Below are 25,063 nucleotides of genomic sequence, written 5' to 3' on the forward strand. Positions count from 1 at the left end.
GTGCGACGGCTGGGGCCAGAATCCCGAGGCTGCTGAGTCGGGTCTCACCTCTCCACCGGGGCCGCACGCGGGAGGCGGAACGGCCCAGGGACCCGTGGGCTGCAGAGACGGCGGCGGCCGGGTCTTCTATCAGGGAGCGGCCATGTTGCTGCTGGAGAAACTCCGGCGGACACGTGGGGGGAGCGGGGCCGGCCCTCGCGCTTCCTCTTACCCACAATGCCCCGCCCCGGCGAGCGCGGGACCGCCCCTTCGCGAGCCACTCGTGGTGCAGAGAGCACACATCGACGGCAGGGGTCGCCGCTGTGGCCGCAGAAGAAACTCAGAGCGCAGGAGGCAGAGACAAAAGAAAAAAACTACCTTGGCAGCGGTGGGATTCGAACCCACGCCCCCGAAGAGACTGGAGCCTTAATCCAGCGCCTTAGACCGCTCGGCCACGCTACCCAGCTGTTAAAGCTGTTTCCTAAGAAGCTACTTACTGGATTGACACGTATATTTTCCTTAAATTCTTGAAGTTGTGTTTGTTTTATCTCCTGCTGATAGAAATTGTCATAAACAATATTATTATAATGCCACTTATTAAAATAAAAGTATCTAGATGCAAGCTTGTTCCAAATAAGTTTTAAAGAAAAAAAGTTTAATTGCGTTCTGAGGCAGATGGTTAAGGTGTCAAGTTAAGCCACTCTGTCACTCACATAGCCCTAATTAGACGTCTGGTTCCGGAAGTAACTTTCGCCGAACTCTGAAAGCTGAACTGTGACCCCAGGTCTGCACATTTCTATCTGAAAAATTACGTGTTTAAAATTGTCATATTGTGAATGGGTTGGGATATAAATATTAACGCAGAAACGTATAGAGATATACAGCCGGTTGGTTTTTCACCGTATTTGGGGGGATTGTTGTTGTTGTTGTTGTTTTTGCTTTTGTTTTTAACCAGACTTCATTTTTAAGTATCTATTCATTTCAATGTACCCATACAGACTTTTACGATTATTTTATTTATTTGTTTGGAAGTGGGGGAGGGGCGGGGAGCAGGCAGGACATGCTGTGGAAGTCAGAGGACAACTTGCCTGAGTATGTTCTTTCTTTCTACCATGTGGGGGCAGTTAGGTTGTCAGGTTTGAGGCAAGTATGTTTACCTACTGAGCTATTTCACCAGCCCTAGATATTTTAAAAGACTGAAAAAGACACAGTGGAAAAAAAAATAGTCACCCGTATTTCCACCACCTAGAATTAAACTTATTGCTGCATACATTTGAACACACACACACACATTTGTTGAGTTAAGGCTCACAATGCCCCAGGCTGGCTTTGAACTATGTGTGTAGCTAAAGGTGAGTTTGAACTTCTGTTCCTCCCACCTGCACTTCCCAAGTACTGGGAACTCCACGTTGGCCTGGGACTCAGTGAGATCCCACTGTCTCTGCCTCCCAAGTGCTGGCATTAAAGGTGTGTGTCACCGAAATCTTCAGGTTATTAATTCCTACTGAGTCAATTTTGCTATTCTGGAGTTTGGGACAAAGCAAGGCCATTCTCTTCGTTTTTCACATTTATTACTATGAAAATCTGAACTCTCCCTCACATCCACTGTGCCTTTCGTTATTGTCTGGCGTGAGTCTCTCTCTTCGGTTTGCACCTCTTCCCTTCCCAGGGGTAACTCAGCTCAGCGCACTAACCCAGCCGGTACTCAGTACTCAGCCCTACTCACTGGGGTAATCCTGCAACAACTCCACTCAGCTCTCTAGTCATGCCCCAGCAAGTCACACATGTCATGTGGAACTGGCGCAATCCTGAAGTTTGAGCATTTCATACATTTCTTCCCCTAAATCCTCTTTAGTCTCCTGAGGTTGGATGTTTGCTCTGTCCTTCCACCCTCAGTAGCTGCACAGGATTTTGTGGATCTGGGAGAGTTTGTTGCATTTAAAGCAGCCATCTAGTGAGGAAATGGGTCAGGCTTGGCAAGAGTCCAGGGCTGAATGGCGACTACTCAGTCCTGAGGTCAACAGATGCCTCTGTCTGCTCAGGGTGGTTCAGCAAGGAGTGTTTGTGTGCCATACACCTGGCTTTCAGAATGGAAATGTGTCCCCAGGGTGGGATACCTGTGGGACTCTGTGCAGGCCTGCTCTTCTAGGCATTAGGAAGACCTCCGAAAGTGTCCTTGGTGGCACCTTTGTTCCAGATATCCTACTGACCCCACTCTCCCCATGTCCTTGTCCCTCAACTGACCAGTGTGGTCCATGGTAGGCATAGGATTCAGGTTGCATAGCTCATTCTCTCACTAGAATCTGAATTAAGACACCACGAGCAGTTGATTTGTTCAAATGAGTTGAGCTAGACTTAGTCTCTGGAATTAGAAAGATGATTTGGGAATAGTTATTTTCTGTGACAGGATTATAAGAGCAGAGAAAGCCAGCACATTTTATAAAAGGGGGAGTAAGGGGGAGTGCACCGGGTGCTGTACTACCTCAGGGATGATAGCACACACCTTTAATCCCAGCACTCAGGGGAATCTCTGAGCTCGAGGCCAGCCCAGTCTACAGAGTGAGTTCCAGAAGAGCCAGGGCTACACATAGAAACCCTGACTCTGAAAAAAAAAAATGTGTGTGGATTGGAGGAGAGGTTGGGGGGGACCTGAGCACAGGGCAGTGCCGAAACCCTGATGATTTTCCACTTCCTACCTCTAGTCCTCTTGGAGATACACCTCTATCATCTAACACTTCCCTCTTCTGTAACGTCAGTCCTACACAGTAGTTATACCTAATAACCTGGCTCTTGGTTAGTAGGGGCTCAAAAGAAACTAGAAATATTCCTTCCAGGGCCGTGTCTGAAGCAACTCAGGTCTGATTCCACCAGCGCAAACTGAGCAGCAACGAACAAGGGTGTGGAACGCAGACAGCGGCGTTTTCCTACAGCCCCGCAACCCATCACACAGACGTGACAATCAAGGGCAAAGGCAACAGTCAAGACAGCCAGATTTCAGTCCAGATCCCTGGACTCACATGGCTTGGACAGTGTAAAATGGCCTCTAATGAAGCACTGTTACCAGTGCCTAAAGAAATGGCTCAGTGGTTAAGAGAACTGGCTGCTCTTTCAGAGAGAGGTCCTGAGTTCAACTCCCAGCAGTCATACGGTGGCTCACTATCGTATATAATCCTGAAGACAGAGGACTCTATATTGAATAAACAAATATTTTAGGAAAATTCCTTCCAACTTCATCTAACGATGGCTAGTCATATTCTCATCCTACATATTGTCTCTTCCAAGCCAGCGGTCAGAAGAATGTCTGCCCAGCTTGAGCAGGGTGTTTTGCCTCGGAAGGACCTGCATCTGTTACTCTTCTATTTCTGTGGCAGAACACCTGATGATCAAGTTAAAGAGAGGTGATTTCAGCTCAGTTAGAGGGTATAGTCCCTCAGGGCTTGAAGGACTGGTGGTAGGAGAGACACAGCCACATGTAAGAGGCAGAGAGAGATGAATGCTAGGTTCAATTACTTCCTCCTCGTTCATCAGCCCCAGAGTCCAGCCGGATCTTCCCGCCTGGATTAACCAACCATTTACAAGAACAAACCAAAGAAGAATTCCACCAAAGCTCACCCTGGGAGTCTAAGGTCATTGGGTATGCTGGGCAAACGACTGCTTACAAGAGCTTTGGTGACTCGGAAGCTGCCACATCGAAAAGTCTTCCCCCTGAAAGGATGATGGCTTTCCCACAGCTGCCTTCTCTCCTAAGCTTCCCCAGTCTAAATAAAAACCAACAGTACATGCCAGAGTGATATGCCCACATTGGGTATGAAAATATCTATTAAACTTATCCTGATCTAACTTTAAGTAAACGAGACTCAAACTATATATTTATTTATTAGGATCTGCACAATTACTGGGAGATTAACCCCAATCTAAATCTCTAAATGCCAGCCTGGCTATTGACTCATCTGTGCTCCCCAAATACTTGCTGTTTGAAATTTTCTGGGTGACTTCTGCTCCAGCAGTTTGTCCTGGGGAGGCAAATCACTCTGGCATGGGCTGTTAGTCCACCATGGCTCCTGGAGACCTCCTGTTCTGTCTTCTTCATGCTCCTCCTCCTGGGACTTCCAGTCCGGTAACTCAAACTCCACCTCCCAAACCCCCGGTAATTGGTTATTGCCAGTTTTACGTAATCAATAGTTTTAGATTGGGGAGCAAAGTTTACTTATCATCCCTTGGTGTATGTGAGGATCTGCTCGTCCAGAGTAACTAGATCATAGGGGTCAGTATTTAGCATTTGAATACATAGCAGCACCAGACCAGCCCATTATACCCACCAGACTACGTGACCATGTACAATTAGGCCAGAACTGCGTTCAAATTGCTGGGATGAGAGACCTTCCCCACCTGTTCCTTCTCTGAGGGAACGGACATCAGTCAGCAGGTGCTCAGAAGTAGGCACAGCTGATCTGGCTGCTGCTTCGATGGAGGACTGAGTTCTGTAACACCGATCTTGAAATTCCGTCATGGACAAGCCCCACAGGTTGGTCCTCTAGATGATTCCAGGTCATGTCAAGTTGACAATCTGTATCAATCATCTCAGGGCCCAACAAGGTTTCGTGATTTGCAGAAGCTCTGTACCTTGGTCTGCGTCGATATTTACGTGTGCAAGCATGCAGCAAGATGTATATTATGTGTAATCGAAGATTTAATACATCATACTGCATCCCCCTCCCCCAAATGTCTGCATTAACTCTGAATCTTTGAACTGTCCTCCTGGGAGATCCTTACTTGCAGCAAAACTGTAACAAAAATTTGACATATGTAATACAACAGCCTGCAACGTTTAACATTTCTCTCTAATCTTCAAGGCCCTTCCTAGCATCCACTCCATTTTCTAGTTCATAGATTGAATAACCTTTAACCTTTCCACTAGGAACTAAGTGTTTCAGGTTTTGGATTTATAAATGTTTGCATATACATAGTGAGATATCCGAACACGAGACTCAACATGGAATATGCTTATATATTATTTATTGATTGTTAATGTTATTATCGTTAGTGTTCTCATGCAGCCCAGGCTGACCTTGAACTTCATATAAAATGACCTTGAGCCCACCCTCCTGCCTGCACTACACCAGTTTTCTTTTGTGATGGGTTTTCTTTTTTCTTTTTTTCTTTCTTTCTTTTTTTTTTTTTAGCCCTGGTTGTCCTGGAACTCTCTACTTAAGACCAGGCTGTCCTTGAACTCACAGAAGTCTCTCTCCCTCTGCCTCTGAGTTCTGGGATTAAAGGCATGCACCAGTCCTCCCTGCTGGTTCTATGTGATGCTGGAGGATCAAGTCAAGGGCTTCATGTATGCTAGGCAAACAACCAACTGAACGAAGCATCCAGCCCTTAAGTTTTAAATTCTCTCTCTCTCTCTCTGTCTCTCTCTGTCTCTCTCTCTCTCTCTCTGTCTCTCTCTCTCTCTCTCTCTCTCTGAAACAGGGTCTCATTGAGTCCTGGCTGTCCTGGAATATTCACTATGTAGACCAGGCTGGCTTCACAGAGATCCACCTGTTTCTGCCTCCTGAGCGCTGGGATTAAAGGCACATATCAGTACGCCCGGTTTTTAGTTTTTAAGTCACAATGTTAGGGATCAAACCTAGGGTCCTCTGTATGCTAAGCAAGTACCCAACCACCGAGCTACATCCCCAGCCACACACACTATTTTAAAATAAGTTTGTCTGTGAAAGAGTTCTATGGTGTGGATTTTTCCACTGCAGCACTGCACTGGCACTTCAAAGATTTTGAGCCTGGTCTCCAAAATCAACAAACAGATTCCTGATTTTGGAGCACCAGAGGTCCAGATTAGAGATGTTCAGCCCAAACGTGGGAAGAAAAGCAAGTGGATCTGACCCCTCAAATACCTTACAAAGTCTGCAGAGTCTTCTATTGTAGGTTTGGAAATATTATGAAGTATGTTGAGTGTGTCAGGATGGGAGAAAATAACCCAAATCTTCTAGAAAGCCTCGCTGTGTTATAAAGAATTTAATGTGGGAGGGCTGGAGAGATGGCTCAGCACTTAAGAGCACTGACTACTTTTCCAGAGGACCAAGGTTCGATTTCCAAAACCCCCATCGAACAAACACCTGTAACTCCAGGTCCAGTGGATTTAACGCCCTCTTCTGGCTTCTACAGGTAATGCACACACAGTACAGAAAAACATTCAGTCAAAACATGCATACACATGAAATAAAAATAATTTTTTCAGAAGGGTGTGGTGGTACATGCCTTAATCCCAGTACTCAGGAGGCAAAGGAGATGGGTAGCTCTCTGTGAGTTCGAGGTCAGCCTGGTCTACAAAGTGAGTTCTAGGACAGCCAGGGTTGTTAATACAGAGAAAAGAGAAACTGAGTCTCAAAAATCTTAATTAATTAATTAAAAATAGATAATCACTATGAGCTGGGTGTGGTGATGCATGCTTTTAATTTCAGCACTCAGAAAACATAGGCAGGTGAATTTCTGTGAGTTCCATGCCAGCCTGATCTACATAGTGAGTTCTAAGATAGCCACAGCCAGGGAGATGCATATGTATATAATATGTATGTATATGTGTGTAAAACAAAAGGAAAATACTGTGAAAGTAACTAGTATATGGTGGACACACTGAGGAGATGGAGTTGTCTGTATGTCTAAGGAATTGTGTTGGTAGAATATTTTTTGAGACAGTCTCAGTAGCCCAAGATGGCCTCAAATTCATAGTCTTCTTGCCTAAGTATTCAGAGTGCTGCAGCTACAGGCAAGAGCTCATATTTAACTGTGAATAAAGTTCCTGAAAGTACTCCATTTCCACCCACCCTTCTGTAAGGCTGAGCGGAGAGTTTGGGACGCTACAAGCCCAGAGCTATAGTGGGCCATCTTTAGCCCTGTTAGTGACCATTTATCACCTTCTTGTCTGGGAAGCAAGAAGTATATATCCTTTGGGATATATACAGACAGATGCCTAACCCCTACCAACCTAAAGGCTACAAACGCTGAGAGAGAGAGAGAGAGAGAGAGAGAGAGAGAGAGAGAGAGAGAGAGAGAGAGAGAAGCACGTTCTGGACCTAGAACGTATTCCTTTGTTCTGTTGCTGCAAAAACTTCATCAAACTTATTATGCTAGATTGAATTTGGGATGACTATTTAGCCTCAGACTAAACAGTCTCTTGTCATACCCTTTGGTGTGAGAGTTAAGTGTTTACCATGGACATAACCAATATCAAAGTTGGTCCTTTAAGATTACAATACATCATTATAATCACAAATAATAAACAAAAATAATTAAACTTGTATCCCCAAATATTTTTTTTGTTTTTACTTTATTAAACCATACTAATATTCTTTCAAGGACAGACCTACAGCCAAGGATGCTACAGTGAGAGAATCTTATTTTCATGAAAGACGTCATAAGGTGCTCTCTTCAGTGATGGATGCTTCTTATCCTCATTCTGGAAAGCCAGGAAATATTCGGCCCCTAAAGCTACCACAAACGCAGCAAACCCCCACTTAAAATCCTTTGAATATTACACTCGTGATGGTGCTGTTGCTTGTAAAACTGCCCATGTATCTCCAAGCCTCACTGTGAGTCCATGGATCCCTCAGCCCTCGTGCAGCAGGCTTCTTCTGCAATGTTGCTAATGGTGTCTCTTCAACTTTCCACTGTCTGTGATCTGGAAGTTCCACTTTACCATGACCGTGTCCATGTTGGTGACCATGTCCAGCAGCCATGTCTGACAGCAATCTGACCTCTCAGGACACTCAATATTCAACCTTCCAGCCTGTATCCCCAAATATTGATCATCTAGTCTATATTAAATGAGCAAACACCATACCTCATTCCTAATCGTTTCCTCTGAAATGCTTTCTTCTGCTGTCTGTTCTTTCACACTCAATGCTTCTTTTTTTTTTTTTAAATGTATTTACTTATTCTATATAAGTACACTGTAGCTGTCTTCAGACACACCAGAAGAGGGCATCAGATTGTAAGCTACCATGTGGTTGCTGGGAATTGAACTCAGGACCTCTGGAAGAGCAGTCAGTGCTCTTAATCACTGAGCCATCTCTCCACCCCAACACACTCTCTCTATATATGATATAACACTATATAATAAATGTGTATATTGGCTTATGTGAGGGTGTGAGTCTCTTGCATGTGTGTGCATCATGTATGCCTGGTGCCCAGGAGAAGACACTGGATTCCATGGAACCGGATTTATAGATGCCTGAGCCATCACTCGGGTGCTGGGTACTGAATCTCGGTCCTCTACAAAGCAACAGGTAGCTGCAGAACTACCTGTCTAGCTCCTAAATGTGACTTCCCCACGCTGACCTTTAGCAATCTGCTCGGATTGAGAATGGAGCTCTAAATTGTTTGGGTAGTCTGTGAGAAGGAGGGTTGATGGCTGTGGTGTTCCCTGTGAGGTTTCACCAGGAACAGGACCTGTGTTAATTTCAGCTCATCCGATAGATACCCTTAGAGGTTCCTACTGCTGCTTTCTGCTGTCAGGTTGGATGGGAGTTAAATAGACAGTGCCTGGGCCACAGGACAAGGCAGCTAGAGCCTTTTTTATATGGACGCTGCAAATTTCTCTTTACTCCTCACAGCAAAGGACCTCTACTTTGTTGTGCCCAATGTCCCAGGCTGCAGGAAACAAGGACACTGACCACCCCCACCCCTTGCAACACTAGGGCTGCAGGCAAACCGGTCTGATCAGTGGTTCGATGAGTCACCATACCTTCCGCTGCCCCACCAGTGTAGGTTCACAGTCATTTCTTACTGTGTGGTTGAGGTTGGCCTTAAACTCAGAATCCCCCTGCTCCAGTTTCTCCAGTGCTGGGGTCACACAATGAACTCCCAACCCTAGCCTGTGGGTTTTGGAGTCAGCCTTCTTGGGCCTGCTGACTGACATGTTGGCAGCCACGCATTTTCCTGTCTCCAGACTTTTGGTGTTGACTCCTTTGTCCTTGTCCCTTTGAGCTTGTCTCAAAAACATAGATTTTTAAAAAATCCTTCATATGCAGTCACTATGGAGTGTCATAAAAAAAAAATCCCCTATCATTGGGGATATTGACTTAAATGTACATGATCTACCGTCATGCAGTTAAAACTCAAATTTCTTAAAACCAAAAAGACAAAAAAACCCAAAAAACCCCAAAAACCTATTATCTTGAATCCAAATGACCACACCAGACAGCTCTGAAGCTCTCCATAGAAAGCACCAAGTGCACAGGATTTTCTCAGAATCTCGTGACAAACCTGCTGAGGTAATGACTGTTGTTTTACAGAGGGACAAATCAGAAGCATCCACATTATTTCATGTGTTTTGCTTACATGTATGTCTGGGTGAGGATGCTGGATCCCCTGGAACTGGAGTTAGTTATGAGCTGCCATGTGGGTGCTAGGAATTGAACCCAAGTCCTCTGTCAGAGCAGCCAGTGTTCTTAACCACTGAGCCCTCTCTCCAGCCCCTGCTCCCACTCAATCTAAAGCAAACTGATAGCATAAGGGCCAGGCTTTCCTTATTAGAATTTATTACAGATGTTAGAAATCAAGAGGCACCACATTAAGACGTTTTCCTACTGTGAAAAGCCAGCATGGAACCGCGTTGGGCCCACACTCCAGGCGATGGAACTCATGTTGAAAGTGAGCAGACCTGCTCTTCGATCCGTGTGCCTGGTGGCTCACTTCAGCCTCTATGTAGATACAAACTTCCCTCATTTCTTGATTTGTTTTCAAAGCGAGGGAGATGTGTGGGTTTGAGACAGTTCAGAAAAACCAAACTGTTGGGGAAGCTAAGCCAGAATCTGATGTACACACAATTGCCCCTGCACTTCGGCCAGTTGCCTTGAGGAGGTCAGAGACAAAATGTAAGGAAGAGACACATATGTCCCCCACTCACATCTCAAGCAGCATATACCTGTGTGTGTGTGAATCTGCAAACCACACCTGCTGACACGAAGATGCCGGGATGATGGACAGCAAGGACAGATGGGGAATCACTAAGCAGTCAAGGCAGCTCGCCTGTCGGGCTGGTCCAGCGTGCAGGGAGCAGGGTTATTCTGAAGCAGTGAGTCGGACAGTGTTTCTCTTTTTTATACCCATAAAGCTTGTATGTTGACTGTATGCTAAGCACATACTCACTGCAATTCTATCTCATTTAAATTTCTCTATCTATGTTGCAAAATGGAATACGCCATCACATTACAGTTAGATGTTTTCATTCCCAGAGTCCTCTGGAAACAGCAGCTCTCTGGCCCCCAGCACCTGCTTAGCCCCTAGTGAGCAGCACCACTGAAGCCTGGTTTCTGTCTCTGCGATGAAGTACACATATCAGGTCCACGAATCGAGGCTGTTACCTGCTTCAAGCTCTGGAAGACAGAATTGATCACAGATGCTGGGCACTGGTGTCTCCCTGCCTGGGAGCTGAATCCTGTTGGCTTGTTCTTGTCATGCCCAGCATATCCAGAAAGAGAAAGTGCCCTGACCAGCTTTTGAAGGTGTAAGACTTAGGTTTGGAAGGAGAAATAGCCACTTCTGCATGAAAGTCTCAGTACCTCAGGCATAACTGCAAGTCATTACGTAGCCCAACCCAGCATAAAACTCAGTGACCCTCACACCTCGGCTTCCCAAGTACAGTGCTGACATGACAGGTTTGAACTATGTATTTTTTTTAATTTTATTTTTCTTGGATTTTTTTTTTTTTTTTGGTTCTTTTTTTTCGGAGCTGGGGACCGAACCCAGGGCCTTGCGCTTCCTAGGTAAGCGCTCTACCGCTGAGCTAAATCCCCAGCCCCATTCTTGGATATTTTATGTATTTACATTTCAAATGTTATCCCCCTTTCTCCCCTCTCCCATTCCCCCCCCAAACTACAAATTTTTTATGATTTTTTTTCTTTTTTCTCTTTTCTTTTTTTCGGAGCTGGGGACCGAACCCAGGGACTTGCGCTTGCTAGGCAAGCGCTCTACCACTGAGCTAAATCCCCAATCCCTTATGATTTATTTTTACTTTTATGTTCCTTGGTGGTTTGCCTGCATGTTTGTGTGAGCATCGGATCCCTCAGAACTGGAGTTAGACAGGTGTGAGCTGCCATGTGGGGGCTGGGAATTGAACCTGGGTCTTAGGGAAGAGCAGCAATGATCTTAACCATGGAGGCATCTTTCCAGCCCCCAGGGCTTTTTTTTTTAGACAGTCTTAGTAAATAGTCCAGGCTGGCTTCAAACTCACAATCCAGCCTCAGCCTCCACGTGCTAGCATCATACATAGAGCAGGCTCTCAAAGCTCCTTTGTCATCTGCAAGGGTCCTTGAAGAAGCATTTGCTTAGCTGTGCACCAGGCCATCCCAGCCTCCTGGAGGAGCAAGAGACCACTTCCTCAAATTAAGGCCATGTGGTGGGGGAACTTCAGGCCTGAGGCTTTAAGTGATCCAGACAAGGACTAATCAATGGGTGGAGAATGTGAGTTTGTAATTCCAGAATTAGGAAGGATAGACAGACATATCTCTGGAGTTCACTGGTAAGGCAGCATAGCTTATTTGGCAAGTTCTAGACCAGTGAGAGACTCAATGGAAGGAGATGGCCAGCTCCTGAGGAACAAAATTGAGGTTGTCTGCTGACCAACACACACACACACACACACACACACACACAGACATACACCACAACTTACATGACAGTTACTCTTGAGAGATTATGTCATAATAAATTGCTTCTTACGTTTAACACCTGCAGGACAACGCAAGCCAGCTACTGTTCTGGTACTGATAAAAGACGGACAAGGGCCAACCCATCATAGAGAACCCGATGTTATGGCTTCAAATGTAAACCTGGGGATTTTATAACTTGCAGATAGATGAAAGAAGTGTTCAAGGGTAGTTTTTGCTATTTCATTTCTCTTACAGTTGTGTGCATGTGTGTGTGTGTGTGTGTGTGTGTGAGCTCCCTTGTGACACACCACACAGGTGAAGATCAGAAGACACCTTGCAGGAGTTGGTCCCCTCCGTCCACACATGGGTCCCAGGAACAGAACTCAGATTGCCTGGCCTCGGTTGGCAGGAGCTTCATGTACCGAGCCATCTCACCAGCTCCTTTTGTTGTTTGTTTTGGGGACAGGGTCTCATCATATAGCCCAGGTTGGCCTTAATCTTTGCTCCTTCTGCCTCTACCACCTGTATGCTGGGACTACAATTGTACACCATGGCTCCCAGTCCTCAAGGTTAATGAATCTGATTTTTCCTCAAAGGACGTATACTCTAGACTTTACAATCTAATGCTTCTACACGTTTTTGACCGGGCAGACTCAGCAGTGAAACCCTTAAAAGGCCTGTTTTAAGCAACAGGTGAGAATGGCTGGCATGTCCCACTCTGCTGTTCTGTTTTTTAAAAGTATCGGTGGTGGATCAAAGCGGGCCATTTCCCTGTGGCTAAAATCACACTCCCATTAAATCTGAGCTCCTTTAAAAGAGAAAGCTCATTAAAGTCCCAGCCTGACCCTGGGGAAATGCCCAGACCCAGTCAGTGTTTACATCTCGCTCCTCATTCTCAAACATCTTAGACAAATCCCAAGGGGCTGCGGCTGGAAGCCACTTGCTGCAGATGACCTAGTGTCAAGTAAGTAAAACCTAGTTTCAAGCAGAAAATGCCAAGGACAGCAGGTTGAGGAGAGAGTCCATGAAACATCACACTAAGGAACGGCCACAGAATTCCGCACAAGGATGCTTCGGTCCCATAGTGGATGTGGTCATGGGGTGCAGAGAGTACTTCTGTCTGGAGGAAAGTCACCCAGCTCCTAAGTCATGGCTTTTGAAAGCTTTGAGGTACATCTGCTTCCACATTCACAGATGCAGGACTCAGAGGTAGTAAATATGCATGTATAAAGGCCAAACCTGTTCTGTAAAATCTGTAACAGATCGAAGGTCTAAAAAAAAAAATGGAATTTGGATGGATGCCAGGAAGTCATGAGCTCAGTGGAAGGACATTATGTGAAAGACTCTCACAACTGTCTCCCCCAGTGTGAAGGAGCCTGGGTATTGAACCATCTCACTTCCACTGGAGGAAAGAAAGAACCATGGTGGAAAGTTAACAGAAAGGTCTCTGTCCTCCATTTGGGTTCCCAGTATAGCCTGGAGACCCCAGGACGTGAGTCCTGTCTGCAAAGGTTGGCGAGAGAAGCCCTGATACTGTCTGTTCATTCAGACAGAAAGACACTTGCTTACATCTCAGGACAGAAAAAAAGAAAAACAGGGGGAAAAAGAATTCATTAGGCTGAGTCTTCAACCCCCAACTCCCCCAAAATACCACCCCTAAAAGGGCAGTTATAATGTCTCTGCCAGCTGCAAAGACTGTCAAGAGTCAAAAAAAGGCAATACAAAAGTGAATTTATACTTAGTAAAACTACTTCTCCCCTCCCAAAAGAAATGGGTCCCATCCTCCCCTCCCTAGCCCTTCTCCTCGGCAGTGATCCTGTGGACAGTTATTCCTCCATCTGCGCCCAGGCCTCTTCCGCCTTCTCATAGTACTGGTTGGCTAGCCGGCCCTTCATGGCTTCCATTGCTGCCTCGGCTGCCTGGGTGTACAAGTCTCCTGAAAGAGAGCAAAGTGGGGGACAAATTGGTGAGCCTCTTGTCTCCATCAAGCTAGCAAACTTCACCCCACCCAAAACAGCAACTGAGGTTACTATAACAACCCAAGCTGCATAATCCAAGTCTCTGGGGGTAGCATATGAAGAGAGCTGGCCGGCCAGAGCACTCTTCTATTCTCCGGCGTTGCTGTGGAACTCAAGAGCTTGCCTGCCAGGCAAGAGCTCTACCACTGAGCCACACCCCCTCCCTGAAAAAGGAATTTGTTTGTCCAAGGCAACCAGTCTAAATGACAGCTCAAAACTGAGAAGTAAGACGACCCAGGCTCAGTTCCCAGTAACCTTATGGGGCAGCTCACAAGTGCCTGTAACTCCAGTTACAGCTGGGGGTCCAACACCCTCTTCTGGACCCCACCGTCTGTATACATACTTGGCATACATTCACACATACATGTACATAAAAACAATAAAAAAATCTAACATGTCCATCAGATTACAGTAGATACAACAGGGTATATTCACCGAGTGGCAGATTATTTAATAAAATAAAAGAATTACAGTACTAAAAGATGGAACCGTTATAAGATAGTAGAGTAAAAGTAATTCAAGACTAACAACAGAAAAGAAATCCGTGTGCAAAGACGACTGCTGGCAGCTCGATGCTCTAAGTTCAGTCCCTAGGACCAACATGGTGGCAGGAGAGAGCTAACCCCACAGGCTGTCTCTGATCTCCACACGCACACACACATAGATGACAAAAATATTTTTATATAGAAGAAATGAGCCAGGAAAGGTAGTGCATGCCTGTAATTACAGAATAAGCTGAGATGCGTTTGTAACCAGCTGGATTATACAAAACCTCGTCTCAAAGCAGAGAGCGAGGAGGTGAGACCCTACGTGAAGGAAGCCAGACACGAAAGGCCACATATTCTGTGATTCCAGTTGTAAACTGAGTCCCAGAACAGGCCAATCCTTAAGGACAGAGAGTAGATTAGTGATTACTGAGTGGGGATACTGGATGTGACTGCCAACTAGTAAAGGATTTCTTTTAGGGTGTGAGATTGTATAAAGTTTGATAATAGTGATGGGAGATGAAATATTATGAAAATTTTAGCCTCATTTTTAAAACTGTAAAACCTGCCCAAAAATTCTAATATATAACTACCCATCACTGGGGGGAGGGTGTTTCCAGGATCCACCAAGCATAGCAACGTCTGCTCGGATCAGAGAGTGTGTCCTATTTACATATAACCTATGCATCTTCTCTTTGCTTCAATCATCTCTAGATTACAGCCAAATGCAATGCAGGTGCCACGTATGGAGATGTGCTGTACTCTCTAGGTGTTGTGGCTTGAACGGAATGTCCCCCATAGGCTCACGGCTTGAATATCGGTCCTCAGCTGGTGATGCTCTCTGGGAAGGGTAGAGCGTTTAGGAGGAAAAGCCTTACAGGAGGAAGTATGTCAGCTTTGAGGTTTTATAGCCTGCCCCACTTCCTGTTTTCCCTCTGTGCTTGTGTGGATATAACATCGGAACATCTTGCTTCCCAACTCCTGGGACAGTCTCTGGCTCCTGATGCCAAGCTTCTGACCACGATGGACTGGACTGTAAGCCAAAATCCCCTTTGGATGCATAAACCAGAATAAATCCTTTCTTCTTTAAGTTGTTTTTGTCAGAGTAGCCTATCACAGCAACAGACAAGCAACAAACGTGGAGAAGAACAGAGGAAAAGTCTACGTATAATCGGATACAGATGCAAATTTTTGCCTTTTTTGGGACAGGGTCTATGTGGCCTGAAACTTGGCATTGTCTCTCATCAGCCTCCTCAGGGCTGGGTTTACAAGTGCGCACCATCGAAACAAGCTTTACAGGTGCAATTTAAAAAAATACATCTTTGCAGAAGGCCGGTGAGATGGTCCATCAGGTAGAGGCACTTTCTGCTGAGCCTGACAACCTCACGATGATCACTGGGACCCACATGGCAGAAAGAAAGAATTGACTTCCACATACTACCCTCTGGTTCCCACACTTGTGCTGTGGTGTGTACGTGTATACGGAAACACACAAAATAAGTAATAAGTATGGATGGGAAACCCGGGATGCAAAGTATGGGAGAACTGACTGTATTCTTATTTAATTTATATACATATATTTTGATATGAGACGTCTTTGTCTCCTCCCCCACCCTTTTTTAAAAAGTATTGGTGGGGTGCATGGCCATGGTGTAGGTGTGAGGCCAGAGGTTAATTCTGTGGAGTCGCTTCTCCCCTTCTGCCTTCACATGGGATCTGATGATCAAACTTAGGTTGCCAGCATGACCTCAGATCCCACCCCCAATACACACACTTTGTTGTCCCTTTTTCTTTTAAAGATTTATTCATTTATTATATATAAGTACACTGTAGCTGTCTTCAGACACACCAGAAGAGGGCATCGGATCTCATTATAGATGGTTGTGAGCCACCATGTGGTTGCTGGGATTTGAACTCAGGACCTCTGGAAGAGCAGTCAATGCTCTTAACCACTGAGCCATCTCTCCAGCCCCCCCCCCCTTTTTGTTTTAGAGGTAGACTCTCTCCCATTGAGCCTGGAGCTTGCCCTTTCAGCTACACTGGCGGCCAGTGAGCCCCCAGGATCCACTTTTCTTGGCCAGGCCAAGGCTTGGTTAACAGATATAAATCTCCCCTGAGTCCCCCACACAGGGCTTCTCTGTGAAGCTTTGGCTGTCCTGGAATTCTCTTTGCAGACCTGGTTGGCCTCGAACTCAGAGACCTGCCTGCCTGCCTCCCATGCTAGGATTAAAGGTGTGCACTACCACTGCCTGGCCCATATCCTGTTGTTTACGTGGGTTTTGGTATCCAAATTCAGGTCCTCATGCTTGAGCTCACGCCTGTGATGTTAGCACATGGGAGGGGACAGTCAAAAGGATCAGAAGCCCAAGGTCATTCTCAGCTAAACAGAGTTTGAAGTCCATTGGCCTACATGAGAGTCCATCTCTAAATCATTGAATGAATGAATGAATGAATGAATGAATGAATGAATGAGTTCATGCATGGATGAATGAATACATAAACAAACAAACAAAGAATTAAAGTAAAAAAGGTTTGGGACTGGGAAAAAATGGTTCAGGAGTTAAGAGCAAAGGACCAGGACTAGAGTTGAGTTCCTGGCACTCACATTAGGTAGCTCCCCACCACCTGTAACTCCAGCTCCACAGGATCGGTTTCTTCTGGCCTCCTCCGGTATCTCTCTATCTGCCCCCTCCACCTCACTGCCACAAGCCCAAAACAATGAAGTAAATCTTGCTAGGCATAGTGTGCACACCTCAAGTCTGCACTCAGGAGGCAGACGGATCTCTCGCCAGCCTGATTTATCCAGTGAACTCCAGGCCAGCCATGCTGTAAGTCACAATGACTCAAGGAAAACGTGACAGGGCTGGAGATGGCTCAGCAGTTAGAGCATCTGCTGGCTCTCGTAGAGAAGCCAGGTTTGATTCCCAGCACCCGTGTGGCAGCTCTGACCGACTGTTAACTCCAGTTCCAGGGGATCCAACTCTCTTCTGGCCTCTGAGGGCACCAGGCACACACATGTAGGTAAACACTCAGACATATAAAATATGATACGGTAAAATTAAAATGTTCATCTACATACCAGGTCCATAGAGCCCCCTACTGTGGAAAAACGACCTATCTGGTAACTTGTCCTAATTCCAGGGGGATGAGGACTATAGCCCTTCACCAGCCCTACCCTGTGAGCCTCACCTGATCTTTGGGGGTTCTTGTCCAGTCCAAATCCACCGGTGAGCAACATCTCTGCCTCCCTGGCCAGCAGTGCATACTGGGGCTCGTCCTGTATTCCGTCATACTCCCCGCCTTCATCGCAGTCCGTCGTCTCCAGGGCCGTGTTGTACCAGTGTAAGGCTTCCGACCAGTCTTGACACCTTGCCAGGAGACACGGAGGGGAGAAGGATGTTACCATGGCAATGGGGTGGGAAGGCAGAGGACCACTGAACCGGAGGGGCAAGCCTGGGATCCCAGTGGGACGACTACCTCTCATCTGCAAACTGTAATACCAAAGGCCACCGCATCTAAGGTTCACCTTCATATTGGAGACTTTTTTTTTATATGGTATAAATATTTTTTTAAAGATTTATTTATTTATTATATATAAGTACACTGTTGCTGTCTTCAGACACTCCAGAAGAGGGCATCAGATCTCATTACAGATGGTTGTGAGCCACCATGTGGGTGCTGGGATTTGAACTCAGGACCTCTGGAAGAGCTGTTAGTGCTCTTAACCACTAAGCCATCTCTCCAGTCCCATATTGGAGACTTTTTATGTTTATGGTTTTTGGTTTATGTGTCCCTGAGTGTGTCCATCAGTGTATACGGAGGCCAAAAGAAGGGAGGAGATCCCCTGGAGCTGGAGTTGCATGTGGTTGTGAATATCCTTGGGTGCTGGGACCCAAACTTGGATCCTCTGGAAGAACAGCAAGTGCTCTTGACTCCGAGTAAACTCTCCAACCCCAGATTCATTCATTCATTCATTCATTCATTCCTCCCTCCCTTCCTTCCTTTGGGTTTTTTGAGGGTTTAGCTGTGTAGCCCTGGCAGTCTTGGAACTTGCACCATAGACCAGGCTGGCACTAAATTCAGAGATCTGCCTGCCTCTGCCTCCTAAGTGCCACCACCTCCAGCCTCAGTTTCTCTATTTTTTTTTTTCCCGGAGCTGAGGACAGAACCCAGGGCCTTCCGCTTGCTAGGCAAGCGCTCTACCACCGAGCTAAAACCCCAACCCCAGTTTCTCTATTTTTAAGGAATCTTCCTGTAACAAAGCTGGCATGGTATCACAGCTCTCTCACCAACGGAAGGAGAACACCCTGGGGAAGGGTGACATTTATCTAGGACTGTACCTAAGTATCCAGTGGCCCGAGTCCTTGCTGTGCTGCCCTTTACCCGAGTGGCAGAAAGGGTGGTAGCTGAGGGACAATGCAGAAGCCTCTGAAGCACTGGCTCTCAGCCTTCCTAACGCTGCGACCCTTTAATACAGTTCCTCCTGTTGTGGTGACTCCAACCATAAAGTTACTTTTGCTGCTACTTTATAAGTGATTTTGATACTGTTATTAATTGTAATGTAAATATCTGTGTTTTCCAATGATCTTAGGTGACCCCTGTGAAAGAGTCATTCAATTCCAAAGGGGTTGTGACCTTCAGCTGAGAACTGCTGCTCTAGAACCATTTGAACTAACAGAAATAAACCAGACCCCTATTTATTTGCTAACAAGGTCTATGTAGGCTGGCCTTGCTTATGAGAGCCCACGCTTCTGCCTCAGCCTCCCAAGGACTAGGACATTAATATCTACCACCACAGGGAGCCAGCCCGTGCTACGTCCCCCTAGGTTCTGCCTGTGCTGGCTGGCCCTGTTCTCCACTGCTCATGGAGACGGTCTTACTGGACCTCCAGCTCTGTAATCTACAGTAACACACATAAACCAAACCGCCAAGAGGACACCTAGGACCCAGCCAAAGCTTCATAACAGGTAAAGGGGACACGTGGCTGGGTCGTAGGCAGCATAGCAGGGTTAGAATAGATGTGAACCCTGCCCAGCTATAGTGCAAGAAGTTTATTAATAAATATACTAGGTCTCCAGGTCACTATTTTAGAGCAAGTGTGGGTACAGAAAAGCCCCAAACTTTTACAAACAAGAGCAGAAAAAAAGCAGTCAAAAATCATCCCAAACTCTATTCTCTATGGACAATCACACTGAACTGCATAATATTTCTGATTTTTTTTCCCCCAAAGCAAATCTTTACAGATCCTGGCCAAATAGCTGCCATCTACTGCAAGCTTTCTGTGTGAGGCACTGCAGGGGAGGCATTTGGTCTTCATGGGTCATTTGCGATAGATGCCATCATCATTCTTATTTCACCAAAGGAAGAAACCGAGGCCGGGGAAGTAAAGTAATTGTTGAAGGTCACTGGATGGGTAGCAGACAGGGCTAGAACCCATGTTTATCATGAATGAAAGGAAAAATATCTCGAGTGGCCCAGATTACCCCAACATCATCAGGAGACAGTCACAGTACCTGTCTGGGCTGAGGTTCAGGCCGGTGTCAAAAGCTCGCGCCACTAGAATCATGGAGTGCCTGTCACCAGCCTCTGCGGCCTTCAGGAGGTAATCAAAGCCTTTCGTCTTGTTCTCTTCCGTCTCCTGCCAAAAAGGAAGGGTACAAAATGGAGCAAATCTCTCTCTCTCTCTCTCTCTCTCTCTCTCTCTCTCTCTCTCTCTCTCTCTGTGTGTGTGTGTGTGTGTGAAGGGCTCTCTTGTCAATCTCCAGTTTCTTCAGTTGTAAGAGTTCTGGGCTGGGACTGCCACAGAAAATGCCCATGGCCTTTAGTGTATTGATAGACTTGTCCAGCCATCATCGCCACCATGGATTTATGAAACTAAATTTCACCCAGGAGGTAGTGGTGCATGTCATTTAATTCCAGCACTAGGGGGGCAGAGGCAGGAGATCTCTTGAGTTTGAGATCAGTCTGGTCTACAAGAGAGTTCCAGGACAGTTGGGGCTAAACAGAGACACCCTGTCTTAAACAAATCAAAATAAAACAAAACCCTGAATTTTTATTATGTTTACTTATTTACTGTGTGTGAGTTTGCATGTGTCAGTGTGTGAAGGTCAGAAGACAATTTTATGGGCGTTGGTTCTCTCCTTCCACCGGGTGGGACCCAGGGATTGAACTCAAGTTGTCAGGGTCTATGGCAAGTGCCTTTACCCACTGAGCCGTCCGTCTTGCTGGTCCAATTTCAGAATACCTTAACCAGTTCAAAAAGAAATACCATACTTCACCACTCACAAGCTTTCCCTATAGCCTTCTTTCCATTCTATCCCAGACAGAGGCAATGGCTGGTCCACTTTCTGTCTCCATGGACTATGGCTATGCCACTCACATGGCTTCTGCCACACAGGTTGCAGCATGACTGTACTTCATTCCTTCTCCTGATCAAACACTATTCCACCCCACCGTCCTCATCCACTCATCCACTGAGGGGAGAAGGCAACGTTGCTGTGGCGACATTCATGTGCTCTCATGCACACAAACGCAAATGGATAAGCTGGTTGTTTCAGACAGGGCCGAACCTGTTAGCTCGAGGCTGACTTGGAACTCACAATCCTTCTGTCACAGCCTCCCGAGTACTGGGATGACAGGGTACATCACCATGTCTGGCTTTGGATGTTTTTCTGGAGAGACTGTAAGAGACAAGGATTCTCCCCAGAGCCTCCAGCAGGAGCACAGCTGACACTGGAACCCAGAGTGTTTCTGCTGCTCTCAGAGTGTGGTAATCTGCTGTGAGAGTCTCAGGAAACTGGCACATTTATAAAACTAGACTTGAGTAGCAGTTGAATGGTTAACTTGCTATTTCTGAAAGTGGGAAAATGGCCCTGGAGGTGTGGCTCAGTGGTGGAGAGAGCTTACCAGGCATTCTTACCAGGCAAAGCCCTGGATGTCATCCCCAGGAAAGGAGGGAGAGAGAGTAAGAGAACAAGAAAGGCAGGGGTAGAAGGAAGCAGGTAATGAATAAGGAAGAAAAAGGGAAATTATTAGAAGTCGGCAAGATGGCCTAGCAGGTATAGGCATCTGCCAATAATCCTGAGAACATAAGTTGATCCCTGGGATCCACAGGGAGGTAGGGAATGCATTCCTACAAGTTCGCATCTGATCTCCATGTACATGGTTTGAGATATGCACATACACACACATATACACACTTACATTAAAAATATGACAATAATGCATTACTTGTTCAAAAAGCGAAACAAAGGTCCCTGGCCCATTCTTCTCTACCTTCTGCTAGCCCGAGAGCCACAGTCAGCTCTGAAAAGGGCTATGCCTGAGCCTGTGTTGAGTCTGGCTTTGTCCAGTCCTCTATCCAGTTATAGCCTCCACCACGACAACAGGTCAGACACACCCACCAGACTCTCAATTTCTCCAAAGCTTTTCCTGGCCCTGTGCACTCAACTCTTTCTTCCTGTACCCAAGGACCATGAAGGGGAGTAGGTGATGAGCTGTACAGCACCTCTAGCATGTCACCATCCTGACACTTCAGCTCCCACCTGGCTGGCGCTTCAGCCCCAGCTCCTACCCCACCTCACCCCACACTCCAGCGCTAACGGCCTCTGTCGCCATTTTGTTTCTCATCTCTGGGCACGAGTCTGAGTGTGCATGGTTTCTCTAAGAGAGCTGCTCACCTCCCACACTCTGCCTAGCTCATTCCCACCCCGCCTTTCTGTCTGTCTCACATGACCAGCCCTCTTCCATCCATCCCTGAATAATGAGAAGCTACTGAGTGCCCGCCTTTGCCCTAGCTACAATGTGGCTGAAGCACGGTCAAGAGATAAACAGAGCTGGGGATTTAGCTCAGCGCCACCTAGGAAGCGCAGGCCCTGGGTTCGGGTCCCCAGCTCCTAAAAAAAAAAAAAAAAAAAAAAAAAAAAAAAAAAAAAAAAGAGATAAACAGACCCATCAAAGACCCACATGGGGCTCTTCCACATTTACTCCCAGGACGTCTGTTTCTCCTAACATATCCTGTCATTTATTGCATGGACCTGGGACTTGTCACTTCCCACTTACGGGCCAAAGATAGAGATCAATTCTACCTCTGAAGTGATTGACCCCAAACTTAATATCAGAATTCGTTATTTCGAGAATCAGATAATAATGGGTATTGTGGAGCTGGCCTTTCCTGTACACGACAGGTGTCAACCATCCTGAGACACTTGTCATACACATAGCCCAGGGTGGCCTCAAACTCCTGATCTTCCTGCCTCAGCCTCCTCAATGCTGGGATTACAAGCGTGAGCCAGTATGCCTGTCTGCCCATAAAAGTCCTCCAGTTGGGGTTGGGGATTTAGCTCAGTGGTAGAGCACTTGCCTAGCAAGCGCAAGGACCTGGGTTCGGTCCCCAGCTCCGGGGGGGTGGGGGGGTGGGGGGAGTCCTCCAGTTGGAGCTGGGCAGAGTGGCATATGTCTATAATCTCAGCACTCAGGAGGCGGAGGCAGGCAGACTTCTGTGAGTTCAAGGCCTGCCTGGTCCGCATGGTGAGTTCCAGGGCAGCTAGAGCTGCATAGTCAGGCCCTGCCTCAAACAGACAAAACAAAAACAAATCCTCCCGTAGCAACCCCAAGTGACTGACTTGCTGAGTCCTTTACTTCAGGTTGGGTCCACACATCCTCTCACCTCCAGAGAGACATCAGCCAGGATGTGGTGGGGCAGCTGAGAGTACATGAGGCCTAGGCCCACGATGGCCTCCAGTTCTCCCAGGTCGGCTGCATGCTCCAGATGGAAGATGGCAGACTCTCGATCCCATTCCTCATCCTTCTTGCAGAAGCGCCCGCCCTCGTGGTACCGTACCATGGCCAGATGGACCTGTCACAAAGACTTGTGTTGGTCTGGCTGACCGAGAGGCCAAAGCCATGCCCAAGAGCAGCCCAGCCAGCCTGTGAGAAGTGATTAGTAGAGAAGAGCGAGCCCTGGGCTCGGGAATGGGCATCACCCATACCTTCCCCAAAACAGACTTCCCGATTTTCCTTCCAAGGTCCAGAGCATTTAACCTTTGCACTTCTAGGGCCACGGCCGAGGCCTGGGCAGGTGCAGGCGGGAGGGATTGAGCAGGTTCCACGTCTCCACACAGACCTGATGGGAGAGAAGTGACAGGCAGGGACTAGATGTGCTGTCACAGAAGCAGCCAGGACATCAGGAGGCTGGCTGGCCAGGGAGGGGGCGTAGGAACCCTGATGACATCAGATTTTATTGAACAAGCGTGGCTCCAACTCCTTCAGTTTGTTTTTGACAATTCCAACAAGAGTTTGCTATGTGGTTGGGGTGGACCTTGAACTCATGATGCATCCTTGGCTGGCCTCCTCCTAAGCTCTTCCTCACACCAGGCACCTGGAAAGTCTGACTCCCCCAAGGTCACTTGCTCTCTCTCTGCAAATTTAATCAAGATGAAATTTGCAACATTGATGAGGCACGTCACAGAGCATGGGCAGAACACCACCAGCAGCTCTGTCCCACTCCAGGGTGAGAAGGCTTCCCGTGACCATGAGCAGAGGACAAAGATGCTGGGATGATCAGGCTTATGAGGTGCCTCTGGGAACCAGGCGTTAGGTGAGGAAGGACTCTAAGGGCGGGAGGGACCCAACTTAGTAAACATGGAGAGGCGTGAGGCTCACAACACGTTTGAAGATCAGAATAACAAGAGCAGTAGGGCTGGCCTTTCCCGGACGAGCTTGATACCCTTTCATGCACACAGTGGCTCAAAGGCAACTGCACTGAAAGTAGTAAAATTACCCTCAGCCTTCATGTGTTAAATATGTATGAAACATGCACAGTGAATCTCATGGTCTGACTTTGGGCCGAACCTCAAGTTGTCTAGCTGTATACATACATGCAAGTATCCTCCCTCCACCCAAGCCCCTATTATTTTTGTTTTTTTTTTTTAATCTAAAATCTGACGTTGGGAAGATTGTTCAGTGGCTAGAGTATTTGCTGTACAAGTGTAAGGAGCGATCTCCTACTCAGAAGCCTGGTAGGAGCGGCAGCCTACCTATAATTACAGCCCCCTGAAAAGCTAGAGGCTTGATCCCCAGAGCAGTATGACTAGTAAGACTAACCGGATCAGTGAGCTCTGGGTTTGATTGAGAGACCCTCCCTTGAAGAATACAGTGTAAGGGTAATAAAGAATGATTTCCAGTATCATATATATACCATATATGTTCCATATATATACCAACACACAAAACCTGCATAACACACACATACACACACATGCATTCACGCACAAGTATACACACATGAAGCACTGAAAACTAATCAGAAATCCAAGACATTCCCCAGCTCAGGCATTTTGGATAAGGAACACATCCTGGAGTGGCAGGGTAACCCGAGGAAAGTCGCCCAGGACTCCGGGTTTCTTATACGAACGATGTGATGAACAACGCGGCAAAGATCCCTGGGCGGTGGCGAGGAGAGAGAGCAAAGCTGAGGCCTTCCTGTCAGGCGCTCTAACACCTGAGCTGTCCTGTTACTTTCTCCCAAGACCATCCTCTTTCCCCCTCCCAGGAATCCCTTGGCACCCTGCTCAGGACACGGCCTCCAGCCTGCCCTTTGTAAAATGGACGTGCATGAGGTGAAGGGGCAGGCAGTGTGTCAGGAGGAAGGCAGGGCAGGAGAAGAGCCGGAAGAGGCGGGCCTGTTCCTACGTATGCATACCCGTCCAGAGCTGCCCAGGCTGTCCTCATCAGATTCAGGCCTTCGGTTGCCGTTGGAGTGGCCCTGCAAGGGAGCAGAGACTGAGTGACATGGGGGAGCCAATTCCTGGGGAGTAGGACCCCTCCCAGAACCCTCCTCTAGTCCTCTGCTCCCCGTGAAACTAGAACCTTCCTGCATGGAGCTGTTGAGTTCATAATCTTCCGTCTCTGTGTGAAAAGACTGACTGAC

At 46.9% G+C, this 25,063-nt stretch overlaps 2 protein-coding genes, 1 non-coding gene and 1 pseudogene across 4 annotated transcripts in view; all 4 read right to left on the reverse strand.

Moving 5' to 3' along the window:
• Polr3e (RNA polymerase III subunit E) overlaps positions 1 to 184 on the reverse strand; it is a 28,167-nt gene extending 27,983 nt beyond the window's left edge. For both annotated transcript variants that reach the window (XM_032892756.1, XM_032892755.1), the window contains exon 1: positions 49 to 184. The gene's annotated coding sequence lies outside the window, so the exon portion shown is untranslated. The remainder of the gene's footprint in view (positions 1 to 48) is intronic.
• A 175-nt stretch (positions 185 to 359) lies between these two features.
• Positions 360 to 441, reverse strand: Trnal-aag. Its single transcript has one exon. It is a non-coding gene; the product is annotated as a tRNA-Leu (tRNA).
• Positions 442 to 7,357: 6,916 nt separating this feature from the next.
• Positions 7,358 to 7,715, reverse strand: LOC116893130 (annotated as a pseudogene).
• Positions 7,716 to 13,344: 5,629 nt separating this feature from the next.
• Eef2k (eukaryotic elongation factor 2 kinase) overlaps positions 13,345 to 25,063 on the reverse strand; it is a 60,563-nt gene continuing 48,844 nt past the window's right edge. Inside the window, 7 exon segments of the mRNA XM_032892758.1 lie at positions 13,345 to 13,566; positions 17,323 to 17,501; positions 19,647 to 19,771; positions 22,802 to 22,990; positions 23,124 to 23,200; positions 23,203 to 23,257; positions 24,836 to 24,898. Coding sequence (XP_032748649.1) covers positions 13,457 to 13,566; positions 17,323 to 17,501; positions 19,647 to 19,771; positions 22,802 to 22,990; positions 23,124 to 23,200; positions 23,203 to 23,257; positions 24,836 to 24,898 — 798 coding nt within the window. The 3' untranslated portion in view covers positions 13,345 to 13,456.

Source organism: Rattus rattus, chromosome 2 (genome assembly GCF_011064425.1).
Source record: "Rattus rattus isolate New Zealand chromosome 2, Rrattus_CSIRO_v1, whole genome shotgun sequence".
Taxonomy (NCBI): Eukaryota; Metazoa; Chordata; class Mammalia; order Rodentia; family Muridae; genus Rattus; species Rattus rattus.